The 27908-nt window shown below is 43.1% G+C and overlaps 1 protein-coding gene across 2 annotated transcripts in view; it reads right to left on the minus strand.

Moving 5' to 3' along the window:
• RIMS4 (regulating synaptic membrane exocytosis 4) overlaps window positions 1-27908 on the minus strand; it is a 370585-nt gene that overhangs the window by 144824 nt on the left and 197853 nt on the right. For both annotated transcript variants that reach the window (XM_082271765.1, XM_082271764.1), the window contains exon 2: window positions 10221-10359. In XM_082271765.1, the coding sequence (XP_082127891.1) occupies window positions 10221-10359 (139 nt within the window). The remainder of the gene's footprint in view (window positions 1-10220; window positions 10360-27908) is intronic.

Here is a 27908-nt window from a genome sequence, read left to right on the forward strand (position 1 = left end):
ACAACAACTTATTTAACCTGATCTTCTAAATCTGTTAGACCTGTGGTCCGTGTGTATATACAGTATAACCCATGTGAGTCAAAAACTGTGTGACACATCTGCCTTTCACAAATTGCTATTCAAGCTCCCTATTCAAGACAGAGAAGTCTGTTAGGATCGGAATGTGTCTGCATTTTTTTTTTCAGTAGGTCGGTGTGTAGGCAGGTGGAATCTGTGTTCTCCACTGCAGGTGGCGCTCTACCACAGCGGAAATGTAGGTGGGGCAGGAAGTTGAGAGGAACTTGGTTACTCTATGATTTCCTTGGTCAAAGGGAGGCAACTATTCGATTGGATGCTGGTGCCCCATGTTACCCTGGTGGCCACCTTGGGTCAGGCAGAGTCTATTTAGACCCCGGGCTTGGCGTGCTTCATGTGGTTAGCATGTACCGTCTTTCAGGAACAGCATTTAGAGACAGGGAAAGTAGGGACACTGCAGGGACTATGTCCACCTCCCAGGAAGCCTTCCCGTTTGGGGTGTGGACCGGCCAGGCTGGATTCCGCTCCTAGTGACAGATGCGGTCAGCGTCCTCCATTCTGCAACTCATGGGTGCACCGCTGTCTCAGTTGTAAGTGGCTCTGGTCGGGTGTGCTTTCCCTCTGGGCCTGTTGTATTTGCTGAACTTTTTTACAGCATATTGTTGCTGCCAAACCAAGAATCCAAATGTTCACTGTCCACCGCACAACGCTGCATCTAACCCACAGGCGGGCAACATTCACTGTGATTGACTTTGAGCTACATCACAGGAAAAAGTGATCAATGATGGATTTACACCTTGGGACATTTTTTAGGGGTTAATAAAGGGCTTTGTCAAATGTGGGGGGGGGGCAAATATCTGGGAGCCCCTTTATTTTAACCACTTCAACTCCAGAAAAGGTTTACCCTGCTTATGATCAGGGCATTTTATGCTATTCGGCATTGCACTATGTTAACTGTTAATTGCACGGTTATGTAATGCTGTACCCAAAGGAAATGTATATAATTTTGTTTTTACACAAACAGAGCTTTCTTTTGGCGATATTTGATCACCACTGGGTTTTTTTTTGCGATATAAAAACGAAAAAAAGGACGAAATCTATGAAAAAAATATGGATTTTTGTCTTACCGTAAAATCATTTTCTCTGAAGTTCATTGACAGACGCAGCTCTATATAATTCTTGACCACTGGGTTATGCTGCCCCCTACAGAAGTAGAACACTAGGCAGGAAAAAGCTTTACCACGCCTATGGGGCCGTCCCTGCAGGCATACACCCACATACTCTGCTATAGGCTTCAGTTTCATTGCAAGCAGTTTTTAGAGAAAAACCCCAACCCACTTAAGATAGAGGGGAGGGTGCTGCGTCTGTCAATGAACTTCAGAGAAAAAAAGGATTTTATGTTAAGACAGAAATCCAGTTTTCTCTATCATTCATTGACAGATGCAGCTCCATATAATTCTTGACCATTGGGACGTCCCAAAGCAGAATTTGTATGATGGGTGGGAAAACAACGCAGAAAAAGAACGTAATTCCCAACAAGGCTAAAACTTTAGCCATCCCCCTGATCCAACAACTGACGGCTCAGGTAGTCCACCTGCCAGTTTTCCACACCTGGGATGTGTACTGCGGAGAACTAAATTCTCTGCCCATTGCAAGATTTCGGCCACCTCCCAGGCCGCTAGGACACTCTTGGTTCCCCCTTGATTATTGATTTAAGCCACGGCCATGGCATTATCCAATTGAACCCGGACTGGACAACCTTGTAGACGATTTGTCCAGTGACAAAGGCAACGCTTTATTGCTCTGAGTTCCAGAACATTGATCAGTAGTCTGGACTCTTCCACTGTCCAAGACCCCAGGACACACAGCTTCCCCAACACTCCTCCCCAGACGGACAGTCTGGCGTCTGTGGCGACCACGGTCCAATGCAATGGAAGGAAAGACTTTCCCTGGCGCAATGCCAATGAGCGAAGCCACCATAGAAGAGCAGTCTTTGTGTTGTGACTCCGAAAAAAAAACATCTAAGACCAAAGTCCCAACAGGGAAACTAGGTCCTACTCCTAAACTAGGCAAAAACAAACTGAAGCCTATATTAGAGTGTGTGGGTGTATGCCTACAGGGACGGCCCATAAGCGTGGCAAAGCTTTTTTCTGCCTAGTGTTCTACTCCTGTAGGCGGCAGCATAACCCAATGGTCAAGAATTAACTGAAGCTGCGTCTGTCAATGAACGATAGAGAAAACAAATTGTTCTACTTTCTGCTATAAAACATATCCAATAAAAATGTTTTCAAAAATTCTAATTTCTTCATAACTTTTGGCCAAAATGTATTCGGCTACATGCCTTGGGTAAACACCAATAAGTGTATTTTGACATGTATATAGTGAGTCCTTAAACATACAGTCTGGCAATTGTTTCTATCTGGTAGTGGATTCCCTCTTATCTCCATTGCATGACTGCACTTTCTAGATCCTTATAATGAATTTTATCTGTATTTGAATGGACTGATTTTTTTTATATTTTTTTCTGATGGACTTTTGTTTATATGGATTTTTGGGTTTTATGTTTAAGGGCTCACTATATATGCACTAATTTGCTGCACTTTTGCACTTTATATGTGGTTTATTTCAGTATAATTGCATTTTATTTTTAGCCCAGCTTATTTTCATTTTATGTTTGTTATGTTTGTTATAAGCTGGTATCGCAGTTTTATAAGTGGCTACTTGCTGTTCAGTTGTTGGTGACCTAGCGAGGATTTTTATATAATTTTCTGTCAGACAGTTCAATGTCTGAGTGGTGGTTCATCCAGTTGGTTATGTTTTCTTTGTATGACACAGAATACGTGTATAATAAATGTATAGTTTTTTTTTTTTTTAACTGATTGCCGACCGCCCGCCACAGTTATACTGCGGCAGGCAGCCGCTCCTGCGCAAACCGACGTAGGTATATGTCGGTCACGTGCCTGCAGCTAGGGGGCGCACGCGCGCCGCCGGAGGCGTACTTCGGCCCCTGCTTGTCATCGGGGACCCCGATGCATGGGGCAGGCGGCTCCAATTGCCACCTGACACCCAAATTAATTTCCTGCTGGGAGAGAAGAACGGTCAGCTGTTGTAAACACAGCAGACCGTCCTTCTCCCTGAGATGATCACAGAGCTCATGTGATCCTTCTATATACGATCACATGTCTCTATGATCATTTCAGAAGCCCAACCCCCCCCACAGTTAGAATCACTCCCCTAGGGTCACATTTAACCCATTGATCAACTATACTGTTAATCCCTTCCCTGCCAGTGTCATTATTACAGTAACAGTGCATATTTGTAGCACTGATTACTGTAGTAATGTCACTGGTACCCTAAAAGTATCAAAAATGTTAATTAGGGGTCCGATCTCTCTGCCGCAATCCCGCAAAAAATCGCAGATCGCCGCCATTACTAGTAAAAAAAAAAAAAAAAAACATTAAAAATTACATAAATCTTTCCCGTAGTTAGTAGACGCAATAACTTGTGCGAAAAACCAATCAAAATACGCTTATTGCAATTTTTTTTACCAAAAATATGTAGCAGAAAACAAATTGGTCTAAAATGTTGAAAAATTTTGATTTTTAATTTTTTTTTTTTTGAGAATGTCATATAGCAGAATGTGAAAAATACTGTTTTTTTTTTTTTTTTTTTTCAAAATTGTCGCTCTTTTTTTGTTTATAGCACAAACAATTAAAATTGCACAGGTGATCAAATACCACCAAAAGAAAGCTCTATTTGTGGAAAAAAAAGGACGTCAATTTTATTTGGGTACAGCATCGCATGACCGCGCAATTGTCCGTTAAAGTAACGCAGTGCTGAATTGCAAAATATGGCCTGGTCATTAAGGGGGAAAATCTTCCGGTCTTAGAGTGGTTAATAAATGCATGACCACATGGAAATCTTCTCCATTTTTTCCTTCATTTTCTGAGATGCTATCTTTGCGTTCTATAGCAAATCGTTCACAATAACCTGATCATATGTCTATACTGTATATACTTCAAAATCACTATAAATATGTTAACAAATAGAAGGACAAACTACTGATTAGTAAGATAAGACAAAATACATATGCAATGCAATACACAAAATCGTAAAACAAGTCTTACTAGCCGCTTATGGATAAATGGACAACTCTGCTTCATATTTTTCCTTTAACAGAAAATCTTAGTTTTACGCTTTATAACACCCAAAGATGTTCCAAGATCGGTTCACTGAGCATATGAAATGAGCAATGCTACAACTTACTTCTGCTCCAAGTCTATTTCATGCTACATTCTACAGACCGGGCACTCATCTAATGAACAGATATGTCTTTTTGTAGAAAACACAATTTTTTACTGAATGATGTTTAAATAAACAGAAGACATAAGTGATTCCAGGGCAATGATCCCAATTCCTGAACCCAGTTCTTTTTGTTTAGAAGAAGATTTAAAAGAAACTCCAACCTGAACTTTTCTTTCATTTTTGTATATAGTAGGGTAGGGTTAGAACCGCTTTCAGTTTTTGTTATTGATGTCAAGATACTCATTTGGAATTTACCTTCACTTCCATTCCTAGTGACACCAATCACAAGTGTGGAGTTCCACTTTAAAGTGTTTCTAAACCCAGAACTGCATTCACTATATCTGATCTCCCCAGGACTCTGCATTCACCGTATCTGATCTCCCCAGGACCCTGCATTCACTATATCTGATCTCCCCAGGACCCTGAATTCACTATATCTGATCTCCCCAGGACCCTGCATTCACTATATCTGATCTCCCCAGGACTCTGCATTCACTATATCTGATCTCCCCAGGACTCTGCATTCACTATATCTGATCTCCCCAGGACTCTGCATTCACTATGTCTGATCTCCCCAGGACCCTGCATTCGCTATATCTGATCTCCCCAGGACTCTGCATTCACTATATCTGATCTCCCCAGGACTCTGCATTCACTATATCTGATCTCCCCAGGACTCTGCAGTCACTATGTCTGATCTCTCCAAGACCCTGCAGTCACTATATCTGATCTCCCCAGGACTTTGCATTCAGTATATCTGATCTCCCCAGGATTCTGCATTCACTATATCTGATCTCCCCAGGATTCTGCTTTCACTATATCTGCTCTCCCCAGGACTCTGCATTCACTATATCTGATCTCCCGAGGACCCTGGATTCACTATATCTGATCTCCCTGGGACCCTGCATTCACTATATCTGATCTCCCCAGGACTCTGCATTCACTATATCTGATCTCCCCAGGACTCTGCATTCACTATCTGATCTCCCCAGGATTCTGCATTCACTATGTCTGATCTCCCGAGGACCCTGCAGTCACTATATCTGATTTCCCCAGGACTCTGCATTCACTATATCTGATCTCCCAAGGACCCTGCAGTCACTATATCTGATCTCCCCTGGACTCTGCATTCACTATATCTGATCTCCCCAGGACTCTGCAGTCACTATGTCTGATCTCCCCAGGACTCTGCATTCACTATCGGATCTCCCCAGGATTCTGCATTCACTATGTCTGATCTCCCGAGGACCCTGCATTCGCTATATCTGATCTCCCCAGGACTCTGCATTCACTATATCTGATCTCCCCAGGACTCTGCATTCACTATATCTGATCTCCCCAGGACTCTGCATTCACTATATCTGATCTCCCCAGGACTCTGCAGTCACTATGTCTGATCTCTCCAAGACCCTGCAGTCACTATATCTGATCTCCCCAGGACTTTGCATTCAGTATATCTGATCTCCCCAGGATTCTGCTTTCACTATATCTGCTCTCCCCAGGACTCTGCATTCACTATATCTGATCTCCCGAGGACCCTGGATTCACTATATCTGATCTCCCTGGGACCCTGCATTCACTATATCTGATCTCCCCAGGACTCTGCATTCACTATATCTGATCTCCCCAGGACTCTGCATTCACTATCTGATCTCCCCAGGATTCTGCATTCACTATGTCTGATCTCCCGAGGACCCTGCAGTCACTATATCTGATTTCCCCAGGACTCTGCATTCACTATATCTGATCTCCCAAGGACCCTGCAGTCACTATATCTGATCTCCCCTGGACTCTGCATTCACTATATCTGATCTCCCCAGGACTCTGCAGTCACTATGTCTGATCTCCCCAGGACTCTGCATTCACTATCGGATCTCCCCAGGATTCTGCATTCACTATGTCTGATCTCCCGAGGACCCTGCATTCGCTATATCTGATCTCCCCAGGACTCTGCATTCACTATATCTGATCTCCCCAGGACTCTGCATTCACTATATCTGATCTCCCCAGGACTCTGCATTCACTATATCTGATCTCCCCAGGACTCTGCAGTCACTATGTCTGATCTCTCCAAGACCCTGCAGTCACTATATCTGATCTCCCCAGGACTTTGCATTCAGTATATCTGATCTCCCCAGGATTCTGCATTCACTATATCTGATCTCCCCAGGATTCTGCTTTCACTATATCTGGTCTCCCCAGGACTCTGCATTCACTATATCTGATCTCCCCAGGACCCTGCATTCACTATATCTGCTCTCCCCAGGACTCTGCATTCACTATATCTGATCTCCCGAGGACCCTGGATTCACTATATCTGATCTCCCTGGGACCCTGCATTCACTATATCTGATCTCCCCAGGACTCTGCATTCACTATATCTGATCTCCCCAGGACTCTGCATTCACTATCTGATCTCCCCAGGATTCTGCATTCACTATGTCTGATCTCCCGAGGACCCTGCAGTCACTATATCTGATCTCCCCAGGACTCTGCATTCACTATATCTGATCTCCCAAGGACCCTGCAGTCACTATATCTGATCTCCCCTGGACTCTGCATTCACTATATCTGATCTCCCCAGGACCCTGCATTCACTATATCTGATCTCCCCAGGACCCTGCAGTCACTATATCTGATCTCCCCAGGACTCTGCATTCATTATATCTGATCTCCCCAGGACTCTGCATTCATTATATCTGATCTCCCCAGGACTCTGCATTCACTATGTCTGATCTCCCCAGGACCCTGAAGTCACTATATCTGATCTCCCCAGGACCCTGCAGTCACTATATCTGATCTCCCCAGGACTCTGCATTCACTATATCTGATCTCCCCAGGACTCTGCATTCACTATGTCTGATCTCCCCAGGACCCTGCATTCACTATATCTGATCTCCCCAGGACTCTGCATTCACTATATCTGATCTCCCCAGGACTCTGTATTCACTATATCTGATCTCCCCAGGACTCTGCAGTCACTATGTCTGATCTCTCCAAGACCCTGCAGTCACTATATCTGATCTCCCCAGGACTTTGCATTCAGTATATCTGATCTCCCCAGGATTCTGCATTCACTATATCTGATCTCCCCAGGATTCTGCTTTCACTATATCTGGTCTCCCCAGGACTCTGCATTCATTATATCTGATCTCCCCAGGACTCTGCATTCATTATATCTGATCTCCCCAGGACTCTGCATTCACTATGTCTGATCTCCCCAGGACCCTGAAGTCACTATATCTGATTTCCCCAGGACCCTGCAGTCACTATATCTGATCTCCCCAGGACTCTGCATTCATTATATCTGATCTCCCCAGGACTCTGCATTCACTATGTCTGATCTCCCCAGGACCCTGAAGTCACTATATCTGATCTCCCCAGGACCCTGCAGTCACTATATCTGATCTCCCCAGGACTCTGCATTCATTATATCTGATCTCCCCAGGACTCTGCATTCATTATATCTGATCTCCCCAGGACTCTGCATTCATTATGTCTGATCTCCCCAGGACCCTGAAGTCACTATATCTGATCTCCCCAGGACCCTGCAGTCACTATATCTGATCTCCCCAGGACTCTGCATTCACTATATCTGATCTCCCTAGGATTCTGCATTCACTATATCTGGTTTCCCCAGGACCCTGCATTCACTATATCTGATCTCCCCAGGACCCTGCATTCACTATATCTGATCCCCCCAGAACTCTGCATTCGCTATATCTGATCTCCCCAGGATTCTGCATTCACTATATCTGGTCTCCCCAGGACCCTGCATTCACTATATCTGATCTCCCCAGGACTCTGCATTCACTATATCTAAACTCCCCAGGACCCTGCATTCACTTATGACTGCTATCAGTGTCTGGTTAAAGCTTGTAGGATGAGTTTTTCTGATCGGCGGCCGGACCCCGAAGTGAGGAGAGGACGAATAAAGAAGAAAATAAGGTATTTACTAGCAAAAAAGAAGAAAAAAAAGTTTCCATTGGTAAAAGTAGTTTTAAAGGGGATTACATACATCTATTTAATCCAAGTTATTAAAAATGGGTGGAAATCCACTTTAAATCCATTACAGCATGCTAGTTCTCTGGCTTTTATGTTGTTTGTTTGGCTTCAATGCTCCCAGGTGTGTGACCTAAAAGTACTTAAAGCGGAGTTCCCCCCAAAAGTGGAACTTCTGCTTTAAGGCCTCCTACCCCCTGACATGCCACATTTGACATGTCATTTTCTTTGGGGGGGGGGGGGGGGAGCGGGTACCAAGATTTGACAGGTCCCCGCCCCGACTTCCGCTTGGGCCGCCTAGGTGACTCGGGCAGAAGCTCCCCTCTCCCCCTCCCTCCCTGCAATCTTCTGGGACATGTCACAGGTCCCAGAAGATTGCCCGTCTGCTCAGGACACTCTGCGTGACTCGTGCATGCGCAGTGCACACCCAGCTGTGAAGCTGCAAGCTGTCACAGCCAGGTGCCCACACTAGCCGGTGCCACAGGGAGAAGAGGGAGAGAATTTAGGCTCCGGAGGCCCCATCACTGGATCGTGGGACAGGTGATTGTGTGTTTATGTGTAGCTGCTGACTTTTAATAAACACAAAAATGGGTGGAACTCCGCTTTAAAGCCCAGCTCTAGGAAACTTAAAAATGATCTCCTGCAGTAGGGCTTTGCATAAACTGCAAGAGTTAATTGCTTGTTTAGGTAAAGCAGACATGCAAAAAAAGATCTACTTACCCAATATGTCACACTGAAAATACACTATATTGTCAAATGTATTTGGACGTCTGCCTTTAAACGAACAAGAACTTTATTGCCATCCAAGTCTTAGTCTGTAGGGTTCAAAAATGAGTTGGCCCAACCTTTTCAACTATAACAACTTCCACTCTTCTGGGAAGGCTGTCCACAAGGTTTAGGAGTGTGTCTGTGGGAATGTTTGACCATTCTTCCAGAAGTTGTTGGACAAGAAGGCCTGGCACACAGTCTCTGCACTAATTCATCCCAAAGGTGTTCCATCAGGTTGAGGTCAGGACTCTGTGCAGGCCAGTCAAGTTCCTCCACCCCAAACTCGCTCATCCATGTCTTTATGGACCTTGCTTTATGCACTGGTGTGCAGTCATGTTGGAACAGGAAAGGGCCAGCCCCAAGCTTTTCCTACAATGTTGGGAGCATGAAATTGTCCAAAATGTCTTGTTATGCTTACGCCTTAAGAGTTCCTTTCACTGGAACTAAGGGGCCAATCCCAACCCCAGAAGAAAAACAACCCTACACCATAATCCTCCCTCCGGCAAATGATTTGGACCAGAGCACAAAGCAAGGTCCATAAAGACATGAATGAGCGAGTTTGCGGTGGATGAACTTGACTAGCCTGTACAGTCCTGACCTCAACCCGATAGAAAACCTTTGGGATGAATTAGAGTGGAGACTGCGAGCCAGGCCTCCTCGTCTAACATCAGTGGCTGACCTCACAAATGCGCTTATGGAAGAATGGTCAAACATTCCCATAGACCAGTGATGGCAAACCTTGGTAACCCATATGTTTTGGAACTACATTTCCCATGACGTTCAGCTACACTGCAGAGTGCATGAGCATCATGGGAAATGTAGTTCCAAAACATCTGGGGCGCCAAGGTTTGCCATCACTGCCATAGACACACTCTTGTGGACAGCCTTCCCAGAAGAGTTGAAGCTGTTATAGCTGCAAAGGGTGGGCCGACTCAATATTGAACCCCACAGACTGAGACTTGAATGCCATTAAAGTTCATGTGTGTGTAAAGGCAGACGTCCCAATACATTTGACAATATAGTGTATTTTTACAAAGTGCTCTCATACTTTAAAATATACTCTAAAGCAGGAACGCCATAAATTAACACTTAACTGATAGAACAAAAAGATAGATGACTTAATAACTTACTTTCCTTCAGATCCATAGCTGTTCATACTATCTTCTATAGACTCGTGGCTTGCTTGACGTACCGTCCGACTGGGCATCTCTACAGCAAGCCCAGTCTCTGTACTTCGCTGAATAGCACCTTTAAGTTTCCGTCCATCTTCTGGAAAACACAAAGAATTTAAAAATGTTATAACAGGTAAGTAAACAGAGGAAACACATTTAAAAGAGCCAAGCGTGTCCTAAATTCCTGGATTGCTCTATATATGTCCTGCTAGCAATATCCATGTAATAAAAGTCATCAGAGCTGAAATAAAGGTACTTCTAAGAAATGCATTTTCCACGTAAAATACTATCATTCTTGAAGCCTCCTCAGCTGCAGTGCGACAAATGCTGGCATGCATGCAGTGGAGGTATGCATATTTTCCATTGCAAGAGGAATAATTTGGATCAAGATTTTGTCACATTTCTGGATAGCCCCTTTAAGATGCAATGTCCTCATTATGAATAGTGTGATAATGGATTTTTAAGAAATGCAATTATGTTTTTTACGGAAAAGCATAGAATGCGCAGCCATCCCCTGCAATCCAATCATTTCTAACTTGTCTTACGTTATTCATGACACTGACATGATTCTCAAATTCAAGTTTCACCATTGCCATGGTGAAAGGAAAATAGCATACAGTTCATCACTCTGCCTAAAGGTTCAGATTTTTTTTAAATAAAAATAAAAAAACTTTATACTTAACTGCTCTGTGCAAGGGTTTTGCACAGAGCAGCCCCGATCCTTTTCTTCTTGGGTGCCCTGGCGGGGTTCTGGCTCCCCCCTTCATCAGGTTCCCCCACAGAAAGCTGCTTTTCTTGGGGGCACCTGTGTGGGCTCACTTCCGAATCCTGCTGCTGTGTCCATTGACACAGACAGAGGGACTCGGCCCTGCCCCCCCCCCCCTGCTCCTGTGTCACTGGGTTTGATTGAGAGCAGTGGAAACCAATGGCTCCTGCTGCTATCAATCTGTCCAATGAGATGAGAGCCAGAGGCTGGAGGCGCTGGGCTCGTGCACGGCGCTGGAACGAGCCCAGGTAAGAAAGAGGGGGGTGGGGTCTGGGGGGACGTTGCAGCAAAGAATGTCTTTCACCTTAATGCATAGAATGCATTAGGGTGAAACATTTTGAGACTTTACAATCCCTTTAATCAAACTATAATGTATTGTCGAACTTATCAGCTCTGCTAATAAAGTGGAACTAAACCCTCCTATCCTTTACAGCCTAGGAAGCACCCACCTTGGCCTCTGCTTGATCTGCAGTTGCCATTGTGCTGCACGTGTTATTATTATGACACAGCTATTTAAAGCGGTTGTAAACTCTATAAAAAAAAAAAATAAAAAAAAAAAAACCTGCAAGACAAAGGCATAATGAGCTAGTATGCATCGCATACTAGCCCATTATGTGTAACTTACCTTAAAACGAAGCCCCGACACGGACCCCCGGACATCCCTGCGGGCGCTGCCATGGTCCCTCGTCGTCTCTTCCGGGTTCGGCGGCTCCGGCGCGCTGATTGGCGGGAAGAGACGGCTCCGGCGCGATGATTGGCCGGAGCCGCGCGGGAGTGATTTTTCCGGCAAGCTCCCGGCAACTTAATTGAAGGTCCCCCGGACCTTCAGAGCGCATGCGCCGCTCGCGCGAGCGGCTGCCTACACTGTAAATATCTCCTAAACCGTGCCGGTTTAGGAGATATTATTTGTACCTACAGGTAAGCCATATTATAGGCTTACCTGTAGGTAAAAGTGTCAAAAAGCGGGATACTACCGCTTTAATGGTTTGACAGTTCGGTTGAGAACATAAGCAAATGTGACAGTTATCATTCACAGCATGTCAATCATGGAATGTGTTTTGGGAAACCGTTAAATTGTTGGGTTAATTCTGCTTGAATCCTAAGTTGACAGTTCCAGAAGGTTCAGATTCCTTAGATTTCCTACTGCCGTTTCTTTATCTCCATCCTCTGCCACTAACTTCAGCAGCATTTCTCTGCAGTTCTCATCATGGATACCGTTGCTGAGCTCTGCTTGGTCCAGCATGGCCCTATGGAAGTATGCATATCTCATACCTTAGTGGCCGTTGGGAAAGTTGACTGAAGTAGTCAATGCTATTACAGTGATCTCTGCAATCTTCCGGGTCCTGTGCAAAGCAGCTGCCCATTGCACACTGACCACAAAGGGGCACTTGTTCAGTGAGGTGGGGAAGAGGGGCAGTGAAGTCAAAATCTTGACCTCGTCTTGTCATAGAATGCCTTGCATTGGTGTGCTGCGCATGTATGTTTATGCTCTAATGTGCACACCCTAATGCAATAGGCTGCCTATTGCATTAGGGTGTGCACCCCAGAGCAAAAACACACATACGTGTATATCAGCAAAGCAGTGGACGGTGTCAGTAGAGCACCGATTGGTGTCAGTAGGGCAGTGGACTGCGTCTTTATATTTATATTTTTTATTATTTTTAAATGATTTTTTACAATAATATTTTTTACAATTTTTTTAGGAGCCCTGTTATGGAGTTTTGGTAAAATATCACGGGTCTAAACCAGACCCCTGATGTCTCACTTTTGAGACAGAGAAAGAAACTGAGGACAGAGATTCCCTAATTTTTTCCTCTGCAGCCTGCAGTAAACATAGTTTACACCGCGTTGGTTAATGAAGACTGGGCCGATCGGTACAGATCACTTACTGTGTTCATTCAGAAAAGAAAGACCGGTTATTGAAATATTTACCAGCCCCTTCCCCTCTCCTAAGAGGAGAGGAGGGAAGAAGGGGAAATCGGTGTCGCACATTGTGATTAGGGTGTGCCAAGGCTCATCCGGCACCACCTATGACGCCTTGCATTCATTGGACCCTCATTCAGAGGACCCGAAAGTTCATGGCAATCTCTATAGTAGTGCCAACTACTGCAGTGATTTCCAGCTTCCCCAGCAAACCCTCTGGTATGAAATATGTATATTTACATTGATCTAAGGCAAGCATTTCATTTAGATTATACATGGAGTTCAGCTTTAAGTCAAGTCTTTGTCTACTAGTGTGTCTATATAAAATGACAGATCAATGTGCATATTTTTCTCTATATTTGGATTTGTGCACTTAGATATTATACTATTATATATATTATACTATTATATACTACTACCAGTAGAAATAATGGGAACTGCAATTGGACCTGTATTTGTGAATAGGAGTGGATGTGGTGGGACTGAACTAAAACTTGACAGTTACTGCCTATCAAACATTACCTTCTGTCAATCAAACATTACAGTAACAGTTGGCAGGTCAAACCGGGAGTCTGAGACTCCCGCTCACTGAAAATAGTTCTACACAGGGGATTTTAAAAGACCAGTGGCCAGGAGGATCAGCAGGCACAGCCACCACCGGTCTTGATAACCAGTTCCCACCTAGGCCAATTCTGACATTCCTTTCAGTAAGAATCAGTATTTTGCTAGAAAATTACTCAGAGCCCCCAAACATTATATATCTATTTTAGCAGAGAATAAATTGGCAATTGTTGCAATTTTTTATGTCATACGTTATTTGCGCAGTCATTTTTCAAACGCAATTTATTTGTAAAAAATACACTTTAATGAATTATAATGCAAAAAATCACAATATAAAACACACTTTTTTTTGTAATGTATAAAAGATATTACACCAAGTAAAAAGATACCCAACATGTCAAGCTTTAAAATTGTGCATGTTTGTGAAATGGCGCCAAACTACAGTACTTAAAAATCTCCATAGGCGACGTTTTAAAATTTTTTACAGGTTACCAGTTTTGAGTTACAGAGGAGGTCTAGTGCTAGAAATATTGCTCTTGCTCTTGCTCTGACGTGCGTGGCGATACCTCACAGTACATTGTTCACATATGCGGGTATGACCTACATATGCGTTTGCTTCTGCGTGCAAGCAGGAGGGGAGGGTGGAACCTTAAAAATGTATTATTATTATTATTTATTTTACTTTTATTTTTACATTGTCCCTTTAATTTTTTTTGGAGAACCCTATTCTGATTGATGCAAATGGGGATTTGTAAGTGAGTGAACACCTGCAGAGAAAAATAATAAACTGACATAAGGTAAGAAAGGTAAGAAATTAACTTTGCACTAACAACATAATATTTCTGCTTAGAGTTCAGATTTAAAGTAAAAGCTGTATTTGACTTGTGTTTTTTTTTTTTTTTTTGCCTCATAAAATTGCAGTTAGATGACATTTGCAGTTAGTAATCAACTTTTTTTATTCCCTTATTTCCAAGAGTAAGGGTAATACGTGGAAATTGGCAAGTGTTGGATAGGTTTTACTCAAGGGATGTACTAAAGCCCACCAATAGAAACAATTTTTTACACTGTCCCTTTAATTTTACTAACTTTTGTTGCCAGTGGTTTAGACATTAATGGCTGTGTGTTGAGTTATTTTGAGGAAACAGCAAATTTACAAATTTAGCGCGGGTTTTAATTTAATTTATTACATAGCAAATTTACACTGTTATACAAGCTGTACACTCACTACTTTACATTGTAGCAAAGTTGCATTTCTTCAGTGTTGTCACATGAAAAGATATAAAATATTTACAAAAATGTGAGGGGTGTACTTACTTCTGTGAGATACTGTATGTGTGTGTATATATATATATATATATACATACATACACTGTCTCTCTCTCTCTCTCTCTCTCTCTGTATATATACATTCATCGGCCACTTTATTAGGTACACCTGTTCAATTGCTTGGTAACACAAATTGCTAATCAGCCAATCACAATGCATTTATTCATCTAGACATGGTGAAGGTGACTTGGTGAAGATTAAACCAAGTATCAGAATGGGGAAGAAAGGAGATTTAGGTGACTTTGAATGTGGCATGGTTGTTGGTGCCAGAAGGGCTGGTCTGAGTATTTCAAAAACTGCTGATCTACTGGGATTTTCATGCACAACCATCTCTAGGGTTTACAGTGAATGGTCTGAAAAAGATAAAATATCCAAGGAGGAGCAGTTGTGTGGACGGAAATGCCTTGTTGATGTCAGAGGTCAGAGGTGAATGGGCAGACTGGTTTGAGATGATAGAAAGGCAACAGTAACTCAAAAAAACACTCGTTGCAACCAAGGTATGCAGAATACTATATGTGAATGCACAACACATTGAACCTTGAAGCAGATGGGCTTCAAAAGCAGAAGACCACACCAGTTGCCACTCCTGTCAGCTAAAAACAGAAAACTAAGGCTACAATTTGCACAGATTCGCCAAAATTGGACAATAGAAGATTGGAAAAACATTGCCAGGTATAAGTAGGGTCAGAATTTGGTGTAAACAGCATGAAAGCATGGATCCATCCTGACTTGTGTCAACGGTTCAGGCTGGTGGTGGTGTAATGGTGTGGTGGATATTTTCTTGGCACACTTTGGGCCCCTTAGTACCAATTGAGCATTGTTTAAATGCTACGGCCTACCTGAGTATTGTTGCTGACCATGTCCATCCCTTTATGACTACAGTGTACCCATCTTCTGATGGCTCCTTCCAGCAGGATAATGCACCATGTCACAAAGCTCAAATCATCTCACCACTGGTTTTTTGAACATGACATCACTGTACTCCAATGGCCTTCACAGTTACCAGATCTCAATCCAATAGAGCACCATTTGGATGTGTTGGAATAAGAGACTTGCATCATGGATGTGCAGCTGACAAATCTGCTATCATTTCAATATGGACCAAAATCTCTAAGGAATGTTTCCAACACCCTATTGAATCCATGCCACAAAGAATTAAAATAGAATTATAGGCAAAACTTTAATTTTAATTTTTGATAGAGTAAGTGATGGTTTATAACCCCTGTCAGATTTTCTTTCGCCATCTCTGTCCCATTGCAGAGATTTTCCTTTAATTCCTGTCCCATAGCCAAACAGGAGGTGAGAGGAAATCCCTGCAAAGTAAGGGAATTCCTTGGGGACCCCCAGGTCACCAGAATCAGTGTCCCCATTGGAAGATTTCATAATGACTTTTATGGGGACAACCCAAAATGTGAGATTTTATTTTACTTAGTAACCCTTGTTACCATACAAGTACAAATGTAATATTAATGTGATACCTACATAATCATGTGTATAAAAAAGTTCAATTGCATCAAATAAAACAGAACAGTTATTTTGGAAAGATGCGGAGTGTATCTTTTTGTGTCTGCTCCCTACTGCAGTAATAATGTTTTCATTACATGTTTGCATTCTTTCGAGTCCTGAGTAGAATTAACCTGCCTATGGTACGCCCCTTGTTACCATAAAAGTACAATTGGAATAAATTTGTAGCGCTCAACAAATATATAAATATAAATCACAGTGAATTCTTAATTAAATCAAAATCAATCGTGCAAATAATAATTAGAAAAGTCTCTAGTGTCCAAACAATTGGGTCAACCAAACAGCCAAAAAAATGGAAACACAGACTTGATAGGAGTGATTCCTTTAGAAAAAGCCTTCACCTCCACACGATCACCCAGTGAGATGTATAGGTACCGCTTACCAGAGCCACTGGACCCCTTAATTACAGGGGGTCAAACACGCTGTGTGATCCACATTAGAGTCTTGTGCATCCCATTTTCTCATAGGTATAAGTACAACAGCCAGAACGATGCCACATTCAGGAGCCAAGCCATTAATGGGAAGCTAATAAACACGCTCTCATGGTGCAGTATTTCTCAATAGGAAAGCATTTATTTAAGATATATTGCACTTACTACAAGCAGTGTAGATAAAAGCCTTGGAAATTAGAATCGGTGGCTGGGAATAGGAGACGCCGCTCCACGCCTGCGCTCCTCAGACTTCAGACCCGGAAATGTATGGTCTCACGTTCCCAACGTACGTTTCGTCAGTCACGGCTGACGTCATATTAATGTGATACCTACATAATCATGTGTATAAAAAACTTCAATCGTGTCAAATAAAACAGAAAAGTTATTTTCAGGGCTGGCCCAAGGCATTATGCTGCTTGGGTCCAAGAATAAAATGCTGCCCGGGTACAAGAATAAAATGCTGCCCCCCCAAAAAAAATCATGCCCACCAAAAGGCCCCCCATCCATTATTTTATATTATAATAATATTATATATACTGTTATCTTCTTCAATATCTCACCACCGGACCGGTCCACCAAACACCCACTGTCTGTTCTCAGTCCTCCTATCACTCCTGTGTCTGCCGCACCCACCGCCCTAGACGATCCAGCCTGCCCTGCATAAGATGGAGTGCGCTGATGTCTGACATCATTGTGCACACCATGATCACGTGAGGGACGTTCCCCGGAGGAGACGCTCCGCCTCCTCATACTCATCAATTTGCACTACGGGGGGCAGTATGAGATGGGGAAATGGCACCCGTAATGCGCCGCGAACTGATGACACACAAAGCTGCAGGAAAAAAAATCTTGGTAGTCAATTTGCTGCCCCTCTCTAATTTCCGTCTGGGTCTAATGGACCCAGTGGGACCCATGGTAGGGCCGGCCCTGGTTATTTTGCAAAGATGCTGAGTGTATCGTTTTGTGTCTGTTCCCTACTGCAATAGTAATTATTATTTGAAACCACTAATCAATATGAGGATAGGAATTCCCTATCTATAAAATTTGCAGAACAGGCCTCAATGCTTTGGGCTCACAGAAAGTGGGTTGAAGGATTACTAACAATCTTAACAGGGGTTGATTGGTACACTACAGCATAACCTGCATAAAAAATGCACTTCAGGGTTTATTTTTCTATTTTGACGGGAGTGTACTTTAAATGTGTAATTACACCTTTGGTGCAGTTATACCTATAACAGAGCTCGAACTCCTTGTCCTTGGAGATGAATAAAATTGCAGAGTTCATGCACCATACATAAATTACATCTCATCTTTAGTTCACCTCTACATGAACTGAGCATTCCATTTTTCATCCATCTTAAGATGTCTAGCTAGAAAAACAAAAAGTGACGGGCAGACTCATCTTCCTCAGCCAGGGAACATAAATTCTCACAATTTGTACAAATAGAGCTGTTTCGACTTTCATTGCCTTTACTAACACCGCCAACAGATGACTATGATGATACTAGTTTTTAATACAAAGTGTGGATGCTACATGGGAATTTTCAGCAAAGAGAAGAGCTAAAAAAAATCAATAAACAGCAGTAAAAACACGATAGTTTTGTTAAAATGAGCTGACACAGGTCGAAAGGGAACATACAGAGGAAAGTACTACGGCTGGCTGTGTCTTGGGGAATGGCTGCACAATGGCCTAGTTATGTCACCTTCAACAATTTATAACCAAGTTAGAGAGAAAAAATATCCCTTTGTTGTAACTGCTGGTTAAAATATGCATGAATCAAGGAAATTGGAATTAAAGAGTTTGAACAAAGCTTATTATTCAGTCTTCCTGCAGAATGCTATCAGTAGTGCTGTATGGGGAAGAGATGGCATCATGTTGCCATGTGTCTAGGAATTGGCAGGTATTGCAAGGGACAGATGGAATGTTGCGTCCTAAGTGCTGACATAGCAGGGAAAACAGGAGCACAGTGCACTCATTACATGGGCTGCTTAGCAAGCAGTAATATTTTACCAGTCACATGGTACTAATGAGTAATACCTCCCCGGTGTATATTGTAAGTGCTGTTTTTTTTTTTGACAACCAATGAGATTCACTTAAAAAATTAATTTAGCAAATTTCATCTGTCACCTGATTATTTGCAGTATTTAATTGTTCTCTAGAACTGCCCTTCTGCCCTTTTATTCACCTCCCTCCAGAGTACTGAAGTGTGGTAGAGGGGTAGAATTTTACAATATGGTTTGCACCAATACCTGTTTGTAACTGATTGTACCCATGTTGGAAGTTAAAGCGGAGTTCCGGCCTCAAATACCTTTTTTCACTATAAATACCCCTATAATACTACTGTATTTTCTGGCATATAAGACTACTTTTGAACCTCAAAAAAATCCCCCAAAAATGGGGGGTCGTCTTATACGCCGAGTATAATATCTCCAAGGTAACCTAAGTATAAGTATTACCCGTAGATGTAATCTCTCAAGACGCTGGCTGTGTGGGAATCCTGTACCGGTATACCGCATGTACCGTAGCTTCGGCTACATACAGTGTACCGTGCTGAGCCAATAGGGGAGAGCGATGTATTCTATTATTGAATGCAAAGCCTGCTCGGATTGGCGGAGTATCATCAGCCCGCCTCTCTGACTCTGCCAATCCGAGCAGGCTTTGCATTCAATAATAGAATACATCGCTCACTGTGATTGGCTCAGCGCGGTATACTGTATGTAGCCGAAGCTACGGTACATACTGTATAGCGGTACAGGATTCCCGCACAGCCAGCGTCTTGGGATTACATCTACTGGTAATACTTATACTTAGGGTACCTTGGAGATATTATGAGAGATTACATGTATTACAGTACTTGGGGTACCTAGGAGATCTATGAGAAATCTGATGTTTTTCAATGGTGTTGCCTTGCTGCGGAAGGGGGGTAGTCTTATACGGCGAGTATAGCCCAAAACCTATGTTTTAACTTGAAAATTAGGGGTGCTGTCTTATACGCCCAGTCGTCTTATACGCCGGAAAATATGGTAATCCATCGCCCTTTACAGAACCGCTATTCTCATACTTACAAGGTGTACAGTATAGGATTTTAGTCAAAATTTTACTTTTAAAAACGCTGTCTGGGCGTGGCCATCTTGGATGTGGGCATCTGAAGCCGCAGTGTAATCTGCTGTGTCCTTCTTCCTGATTCCAGGGAGTGTTCTGGGAGTTCTTCCTGATTCCAGCCTCCTGGGAGTGATGACAAACAGCTCCCAGGATGCAATGCAAAGGCGGAAGTGATGTCGGTGGCCGTGGCCACAGAGGGGGGAGAAGGAGGAAGTACAATAAAAAATGCCCTGAAAATAAGGTAAGGGACCCCCGAAAAAAATTTAAAATGCTCAATCGTTGATCAGCATAGCGAGCAGTCCAGGAATCACTAAAGTTGCAAAATAGGCCGGAACTCCACTTTAAGTGCTATGTAATTTCTGTCACTATGGTAAAAACGTATAAATAAAGAATTAAATAAAAATGTATCACCAACACCTCTACACTGATAAAAACAGGGGCCACACTGGGAGGTGGGACAAGGGACAGTGCTCGTAGGTAGGTACAGGGAGGAAACGAAGCGCGATTTAGAGGAGAGGGGGGGGGGATTACCTGCACCTATTCTCTAAGAAAAAAAGCCCTGAATATAAATAAGGGAATTTAATTACATCGTAGCACTAATCACACAGCATTATTTTGGTAAGGACCAATGTGAAAATTCAGGAGTGGAAAGGGATCGCACCAGTTTGGGAAAAGGAAATAGTTCTGCGATTAAATTAGGTGGAGGTATTTGCAGAAATATTTCAGCATGCTAGAATATCCTGCTGCTGTGTAAATGTTAACATGAGACAGTGATGGCAAGGACATTGTCAGTGTACAAGCATTAAGCACGAAAGTGCTTGTATACCCGCGTTTTTAATTTTTTATCGCCATGCGGCTCCCGGCCAGTAGCATAGCCCGGAGTCAGCAGACCAGGAAGGAAGACGGCTGAAAATGGATGCGGCATCCAGCAGGGAAAACGAGGGCTTAGTTTGGAGGTAATTGTCTCATAATGTGCTATTATGCGAAGCATACTAGCAAATTATGCATTTGCTTTTCAGGGGGGAAAAAAAAAACACATTGGGTTTACTTCCTCTTTAAGATCTGTAATTACAGTTGTTACTATGAATCCAACACAGATAGAGGACACCACACCTAAACTACCAGTTGAAAGATAAATACGATCATAATACAGTATAGTCCTATTAGTCTGCTGGCAAATGACATGGTAACTACACACTTGATCACTGATCATAGTTACCCTTCTTTAACCACCTAAGCCCCAGCCCTATTTCGGACACTTTTTGTTTACAAGTTAAAACCAGTATTTTTTCCTAGAAAACTACTTAGAACCCCCAAACATTATATATATATATTTTTTAGCAAAGACTCTGGAGAATAAAATGGCGGTCATTGCAATATTTTTTGTCACGCGGTATTTGCGCAGCGGTCTTTAAAACTCATTTTTTTGGAAAAATTTTGAAAAATCACATTTCACTGCATTTAAAAAATACTAAACAGTAAAGTTAGCCCATTTTTTTTGTATATTGTGAAAGATGATGTCATCCCGAGTAAATAGATACCCAGCATGTTACGGTTTAAAATTGTGCCCCCCTGTGGGATGGCGACAAACTACGGTCAATAGAGATCTCAATAGGCGACGCTTTAAATGTTTTTAACGGTTACCAGTTTAGAGTTAGAGTGTAGTTCTTTTTTTTTAATTATTGCCCACGCTCTGGCGATCACGGTGATACCTCACATGTGTGATTTGAACAGCGATTTCATTCGTGGCTCGACTTCCGTATACGTTTTTTTTTGTGCACGAGCTAACGGTGACGGGGGCGGCTAAAATTTTATTTTTTTTAATAAATAAAAAATCTGATCACTTTTATTGCTTTCATAAGCAATGTAAACCTCCCTCGTGACACCAATATGCAGTGACAGGTACTCTTTATGGAGGGATCGAGGGTCTAAAAGACCCTAGACCCCTTCACTACACTTCCATGTATGCAAAACGCCGAAAACTGCGTTTTTGCATACAGCCATTTTTTAAATTTGCCGCCTTTTGCAGCACAGTAACCCGGAAGTGACGTCATGGACGCCGCCTCCGGGTTACGTCATCGGAGACCCGATCGAAGCCGTTTCCGGCTTTGATCGAGACTCCATCCAGCCGGCGGACGTGCTGGCTGGGTGCTCGGGGCTCCCGGTGGGACAGGGACCCCCGAGCAAAATCACGGAAGGCGGCGGGAGGGGGGGGATGTCCCCTCCCGCTCACCCGGGTAACGATCGAGCGGCTCCCGAGCCGCATCAGTCATTACCGACGGAAAGCCGACCATTGGCTCTAAACCACGGTACCGGGATGGTGCCTCTAGCTAGAGGCATCATCCCGGTATACTACCGTAAAGTTTGCCGACGTATCCCTACGTCAAATGTAGGATGCTACATATGTTCATAAAACAATACAGTACGTGCCAATAGTACAATTTTACTATGTACAAGTAGAACTCCCACTGGATCCCTAGATATCACAATAATCATACCTCCTCAAACTGTAACAGATTTCACCGGGCCATCCTGGATTTCATAGGACTGTCCTGGGATTTTAACATAACCAAATTCCAACCCAATCTACCTGGGCCACATTGGAAGAAGAGGAGTTGTTCTGGGCAACACATAAAATACGCAAACAATAAGGCTGGGATACCACTAGTGGGAATTGGATGCTGTTTTCCCCGCATCCAATTCGCATCACCAGAGAGTGTGCCCAGCTCTTAATGGAGCCGGTTTAAACATCTCTGGGGCGGCCGCGGAGCGGATTGCACAGGGGTTCTGTTCGTCTTCAGCTCCGTTTCAGGTCCGAATTCAGGCAAAAATGGAGAAGAGGGATGCACCGGGCCCCTGCTGTGAGCCACGTCTGAACTACAGTATCTCACAAAAGTGAGTACACCCCTCACATTTTTGTAAATATTTTAGTATATCTTTTCATGTGACAACACTAAAGAAATTACACTTTGCTACAATGTAAAGTAGTGAGCGTGCAGCTTGTATAACAGTGTAAATTTGCTGTCCCCTCAAATTAGCTCAACACACAGCCATTAATGTCTAAACCGCTGGCAATAAAAGTGAGTACACCCCTAGATGACAATGTCCAAATTGGGCCCAAAGTGTCAATATTTTGTGTGGCAACCATTATTTTTCAGCACTGCCTTAACCCTCTTGGGCATGGAGTTCAGCAGAGCTTCACAGGTTGCCACTGGAGCCCTCTTCCAATCCTGCATGAAAACATCATGGAGCTGGTGGATGTTAGAGACCTTGCGCTCCTACACCTTCCGTTTGAGGATGCCCCACAGATGCACAATAGAGTTTCGGTCTGGAGACATGCTTGGCCAGTCCATCACTTTTACCCTCAGCTTCTTTAGCAAGGCAGTCGTTTATCTTGGTCTCATCAGACCACAGGACATGGTTCCAGTAATCCATGTCCTTAGTCTGCTTGTCTTCAGCAAACTGTTTGCAGGCTTTCTTGTGCATCATCTTTAGAAGAGGCTTCCTTCTAGGATGACAGCCATGCAAACCAATTTGATGCAGTGTGCGGCGTATGGTCTAAACACTGACATGCTGACTCCCCCACCCGTTCAACCTCTGCAGCAATGCTGGCAGCACTCATACGTCTATTTTCCAAAGACAATCTCTGTATATGACGCTGAGCACATGCACTCAACTTCTTTGGTCGACCATGGTCTTGGCCATCATGCTGCGGCTCAGTTTCAGGGTCTTGGCAATCTTCTTATAGTCTAGGCTATCTTTATGTAGAGCAACAATTCTTTTTTTCAGATCCTCAGAGAGTTCTTTGCCATGAGGTGCCATGCTGAACTTCCAGTGACCAATATGAGAGAGTGAGAGAGATAACACCACATTTAACACAACTGCTCCCAATTCACACCTCAGAACTTTAACGAGTCAAATGACACCGGGGAGGGAAAATTTGCTAATTGGTATAATGTTCTGGTACCTCTGGTACCCTTGTTCCATATTTCTCTCTTACTAAATTGCGTCCCATCTTGTTATCCAAGAGACGCATACACCTTTAAGACCGGATGACATCATTGCTGAGCGCCGCTATGAGCGGCTATTTCAATCGCCGGCTTTCTCTCACTCATTGCTCGTTCAAACCACATGTTCACCGCACCTTCTCCTGTGAAGTCGGAGCTGCTGACATTTCCCTTTGCTGAACTGAAGCCGGAACCTCGCTGCTGATCCGTATCTCGCTACGGGATCACCTCTCTCTAAAGGACACTGTTACTACTAACCTATCTAAGTGATAAGTACCCCACAGGGGATTCCTTACTAACCAATCTCCTACTGTCATCTACTGCAATTACCAGGACTATCTGTATCTATCTATTCCCTATCATCTGCATAGACAGTTAGCTCTTGGGACTACCTTCAACTATCCTTGCACTAGGTTACTCTGTCTAAGTATACTCCATCTGTGTCCTCTTACCATCTGCACTATACTTGACATCAGAACCTATCTGCTTTACCATCACCTGCAACTCTCCTAATACTACTCTTAGTGCTCACCATACAATAGCCTGTCTCTCATCTATACATTCTCGTATATTCTATCCCTCCATTAAACAAATGATTGAGTATATGTATATTGCATAACAGGCTGTGCACTGTGATGAAGTCCTGAGAGTTGGATATGTTTGTTCAACAGAATCTCTACAAGGCTACTGAGTGTAATAATTCTGCAGCTGTAAATCCATCCACTAACAAAAACGCATGAACGTTACAGATTGAACGAGCCTTAAAAAAAATATGGATTCAGCAGAATTACCCACTCATGTACTACAATTAAAACAGCAAGTAGATGCATTGATCCTTGCGCTTACAGAGGTACAAAACGAAAATCAGACCTTGAGACAGCAGGTTGGCCGTCTCACACAGCTTTCTGCTGCTCAGCCCCGTGAGCCTAAGATAAACCCTCCTCTAGTGTTTTCTGGTGATCGGAGCAAATTTCGTGAATTTAAAAACGCATGTCGATTGCTTTTTTTGTTAAAACCTCTAACCTACACCACTGACCAAATTAAGGTTTGTACCATCATCTCCTATTTAACGGGTGAACCCCGGGCCTGGGCAGACGCTCTCTTTGAAAAGGATGATCCACTCCTTAATTCTTACCCTTTATTTCTAGCACAACTCGCTAGTTTATATGAAGACCCCAATAAGCAGAGTACCGCTGATGCCCAATTACGGGCCTTAAAACAAGGAAGGAGACCTGTTGAAGATTTCGTGGCAAATTTTAAAAGATGGTCCCCTGATTCAGGGTGGAACGACACATCTTTGAGAACGCAGTTTAGACTCGGCCTGTCTGAGGCTGTTAAAGACGAGCTCGCCCGAGCGGATTAACCTGGCACTCTAGAGGGACTGATACATACCAGTATCAATATTGACAGACGACTACGAGAAAGAAAGGCTGAGAAGATGGGCTCACCATTTTCCAGTCCTTCTCGGATGTTGCCTGCTGACCCTACTCCTATGGAAGTAGGAATGATACGCCCACCTCTGACCTTTTCTGAACGTGCCAGGAGGAAAACCGAACATCTTTGCATGTACTGCGCATCCCCGAATCATTTGATAAGCGGCTGTCCCCTTGTCCGCAGAAAAGAGGGTGAGTGTTCAAATGTCTTGCTAGGGGGACTCACAACTTCCTTTTCTAATCCTTATCTTTTTGTTCATTTAACATTGCAGTGGGACCAAACTAGGATCACCACCAAGGCTATGATCGACACAGGATCTTGTGGAAACTACATTGACATTTGTTTTGTCTCCCTTAATAAAATACCTATTGTTTCAAAACCCAAACCTGTCTCTGTTAGTTTTATTAACGGTACCCCTTTATCCTCTGGTCCTATCACCAGTCAGACACAGGCACTCCTTGTAACTGCTGACGAGTCTCATGTGGAGACCACCACCTTTGATGTATTAACTTCACCACATTTTCCAATCATTTTGGGACTTCCCTGGTTACACATACATCAACCAATCATCGATTGGAAAACAAGAACGCTAGCCTTCTCTTCTCACTATTGTGAAACGACGTGTAATCTTCCCACATATGATAGGATCCTGTCTGTAGCGCCGGATGACATTATACCCAAGTGTTATCAGGATTTATCGGAGTTTTTCCTTGAGAAAAACGCTCAAATGCTACCTCCCCATAGGGACTATGATTGTTGTATCGATCTACTCCCTAATAGCAAGTTGCCTTTCGGACATGTTGATCCTCTCTCACAGGATGAACTCTCTCATCTTAAGGAGTATCTGGATGAGAACTTGGCAAAAGGATTCATCCGACCTTCTACTTCCTCCACTGCTGCTGGACTCTTCTTTGTCCACAATAAGGATTCTAGCCTTAGGCCTATCATTGATTTCAGACAATTAAATGCCATTACAATAAAGGATCGTTATCCTTTACCTCTTATTCCTGAACTTATCGAACAGGTGCGTGGAGCTTCTTTCTTTTCAAAATTGGACCTAAAAGGGGCATACAATTTAATTTGAATCCGTAAAGGGGATGAATGGAAGACGGCATTCAGAACCAGATACGGACTGTTTGAGTACCTTGTAATGCCATTTGGGCTATGTAATGCTCCTGCAGCCTTCCAACGGTTTATAAACGAGATATTCCGAGACTTGCTTGATGTTTGTGTGGTAGTATATTTGGACGATAAACTTATCTATTCTCATTCCTTACCTGAGCACATAAAACATGTGAGACTTGTGTTGTCAAGGCTATTTGCACATAACTTATATGTTAAATCAAAAAAATGTTTGTTTCATAAAGAGGAAGTACTATTCCTAGGATATATTATATCTAAAAATGGAATCAAAATGGACATGAGCAAAATATCCTGCATTCTGGATTGGCCTGTGCCAACCACTCGCAAAGCATTACAAAGGTTCCTAGGATTCTCTAACTACTATAGGAAATTCATTAAGAACTTCTCTGCGATTGTGAAACCTCTCACACAACTTACAAGCACGATGAAACCATTTAATTGGTCAACAGAAGCAAATGGAGCATTCTGTCTGCTGAAATCAAGCTTTACTACTGCCCCCATACTATGCCATCCAGACCCATCCCTTCAATACATCTTGGAGGTAGATGCGTCAAATATGGCAGTAGGAGCAGTTCTCTCACAACGACCAACAAACACCTCACCTCTTCACACAGTTGCTTTCTTCTCAAAGTCATTAAGCAGCCCCGAGGTGAACTACCCAGTAGGTGAGAAGGAGTTACTAGCCATAAAACTGGCGTTAGAGAATTGGCGACATCTACTTGAGGGCACTCAATTGCCAATCCTGATATATACTGATCACAAAAACCTTCAATACCTTCAGACTAATAGAACTCTTTCCCACCGGCAGGTACGGTGGTTGTTATTCTTTCTGAGATTTAATTTTTTAGTGACTTACACGCCCGCAGACAAAAATAAAAAAGCGGATGCACTTTCACGACTAGCCGAGAAAGATTGTACCGAGGTTCCCTCAGTTCCTATAATACCACTTGAACGTATTATCGGTGTCGTTCGCTCCCTGAAGGAAGAGATTTTGCACAGCATAGGACTGGACTCACCTCCACCACAACTAACTACTGACGCAGAAGGCTTCCTCTACTACAACGATAAATTATACATACCCCCTACTATGCGAACCAAGATCTTGGAATTGTCGCATGATGTACCTATGGCAGGACATATGGGTATGACTAAAACTTTCAATCTACTAACTAGGCAGTTTTGGTGGCCAGACATGAAGACAACCGTAAAAAAGTTCGTTTCATCTTGTGATATCTGTGCAAGGTCTAAAATTGACAACACGAAACCATTGGGGTTACTTTGTAGTTTACCGATACCCCAGGTTCCGTGGGAAGTGGTATCCTTAGACTTCATAGTGGAACTACCACCTTCCAAAGGATTCAACACCATCTTGGTGTCAGTGGACCATCTGACCAAGATGGCACATTTCACTCCTATCCGAAAACTACC

The sequence above is a fragment of the Pelophylax lessonae genome (genome assembly GCF_965119305.1).
Source record: "Pelophylax lessonae genome assembly, chromosome: 11".
Lineage (NCBI taxonomy): Eukaryota > Metazoa > Chordata > Amphibia > Anura > Ranidae > Pelophylax > Pelophylax lessonae.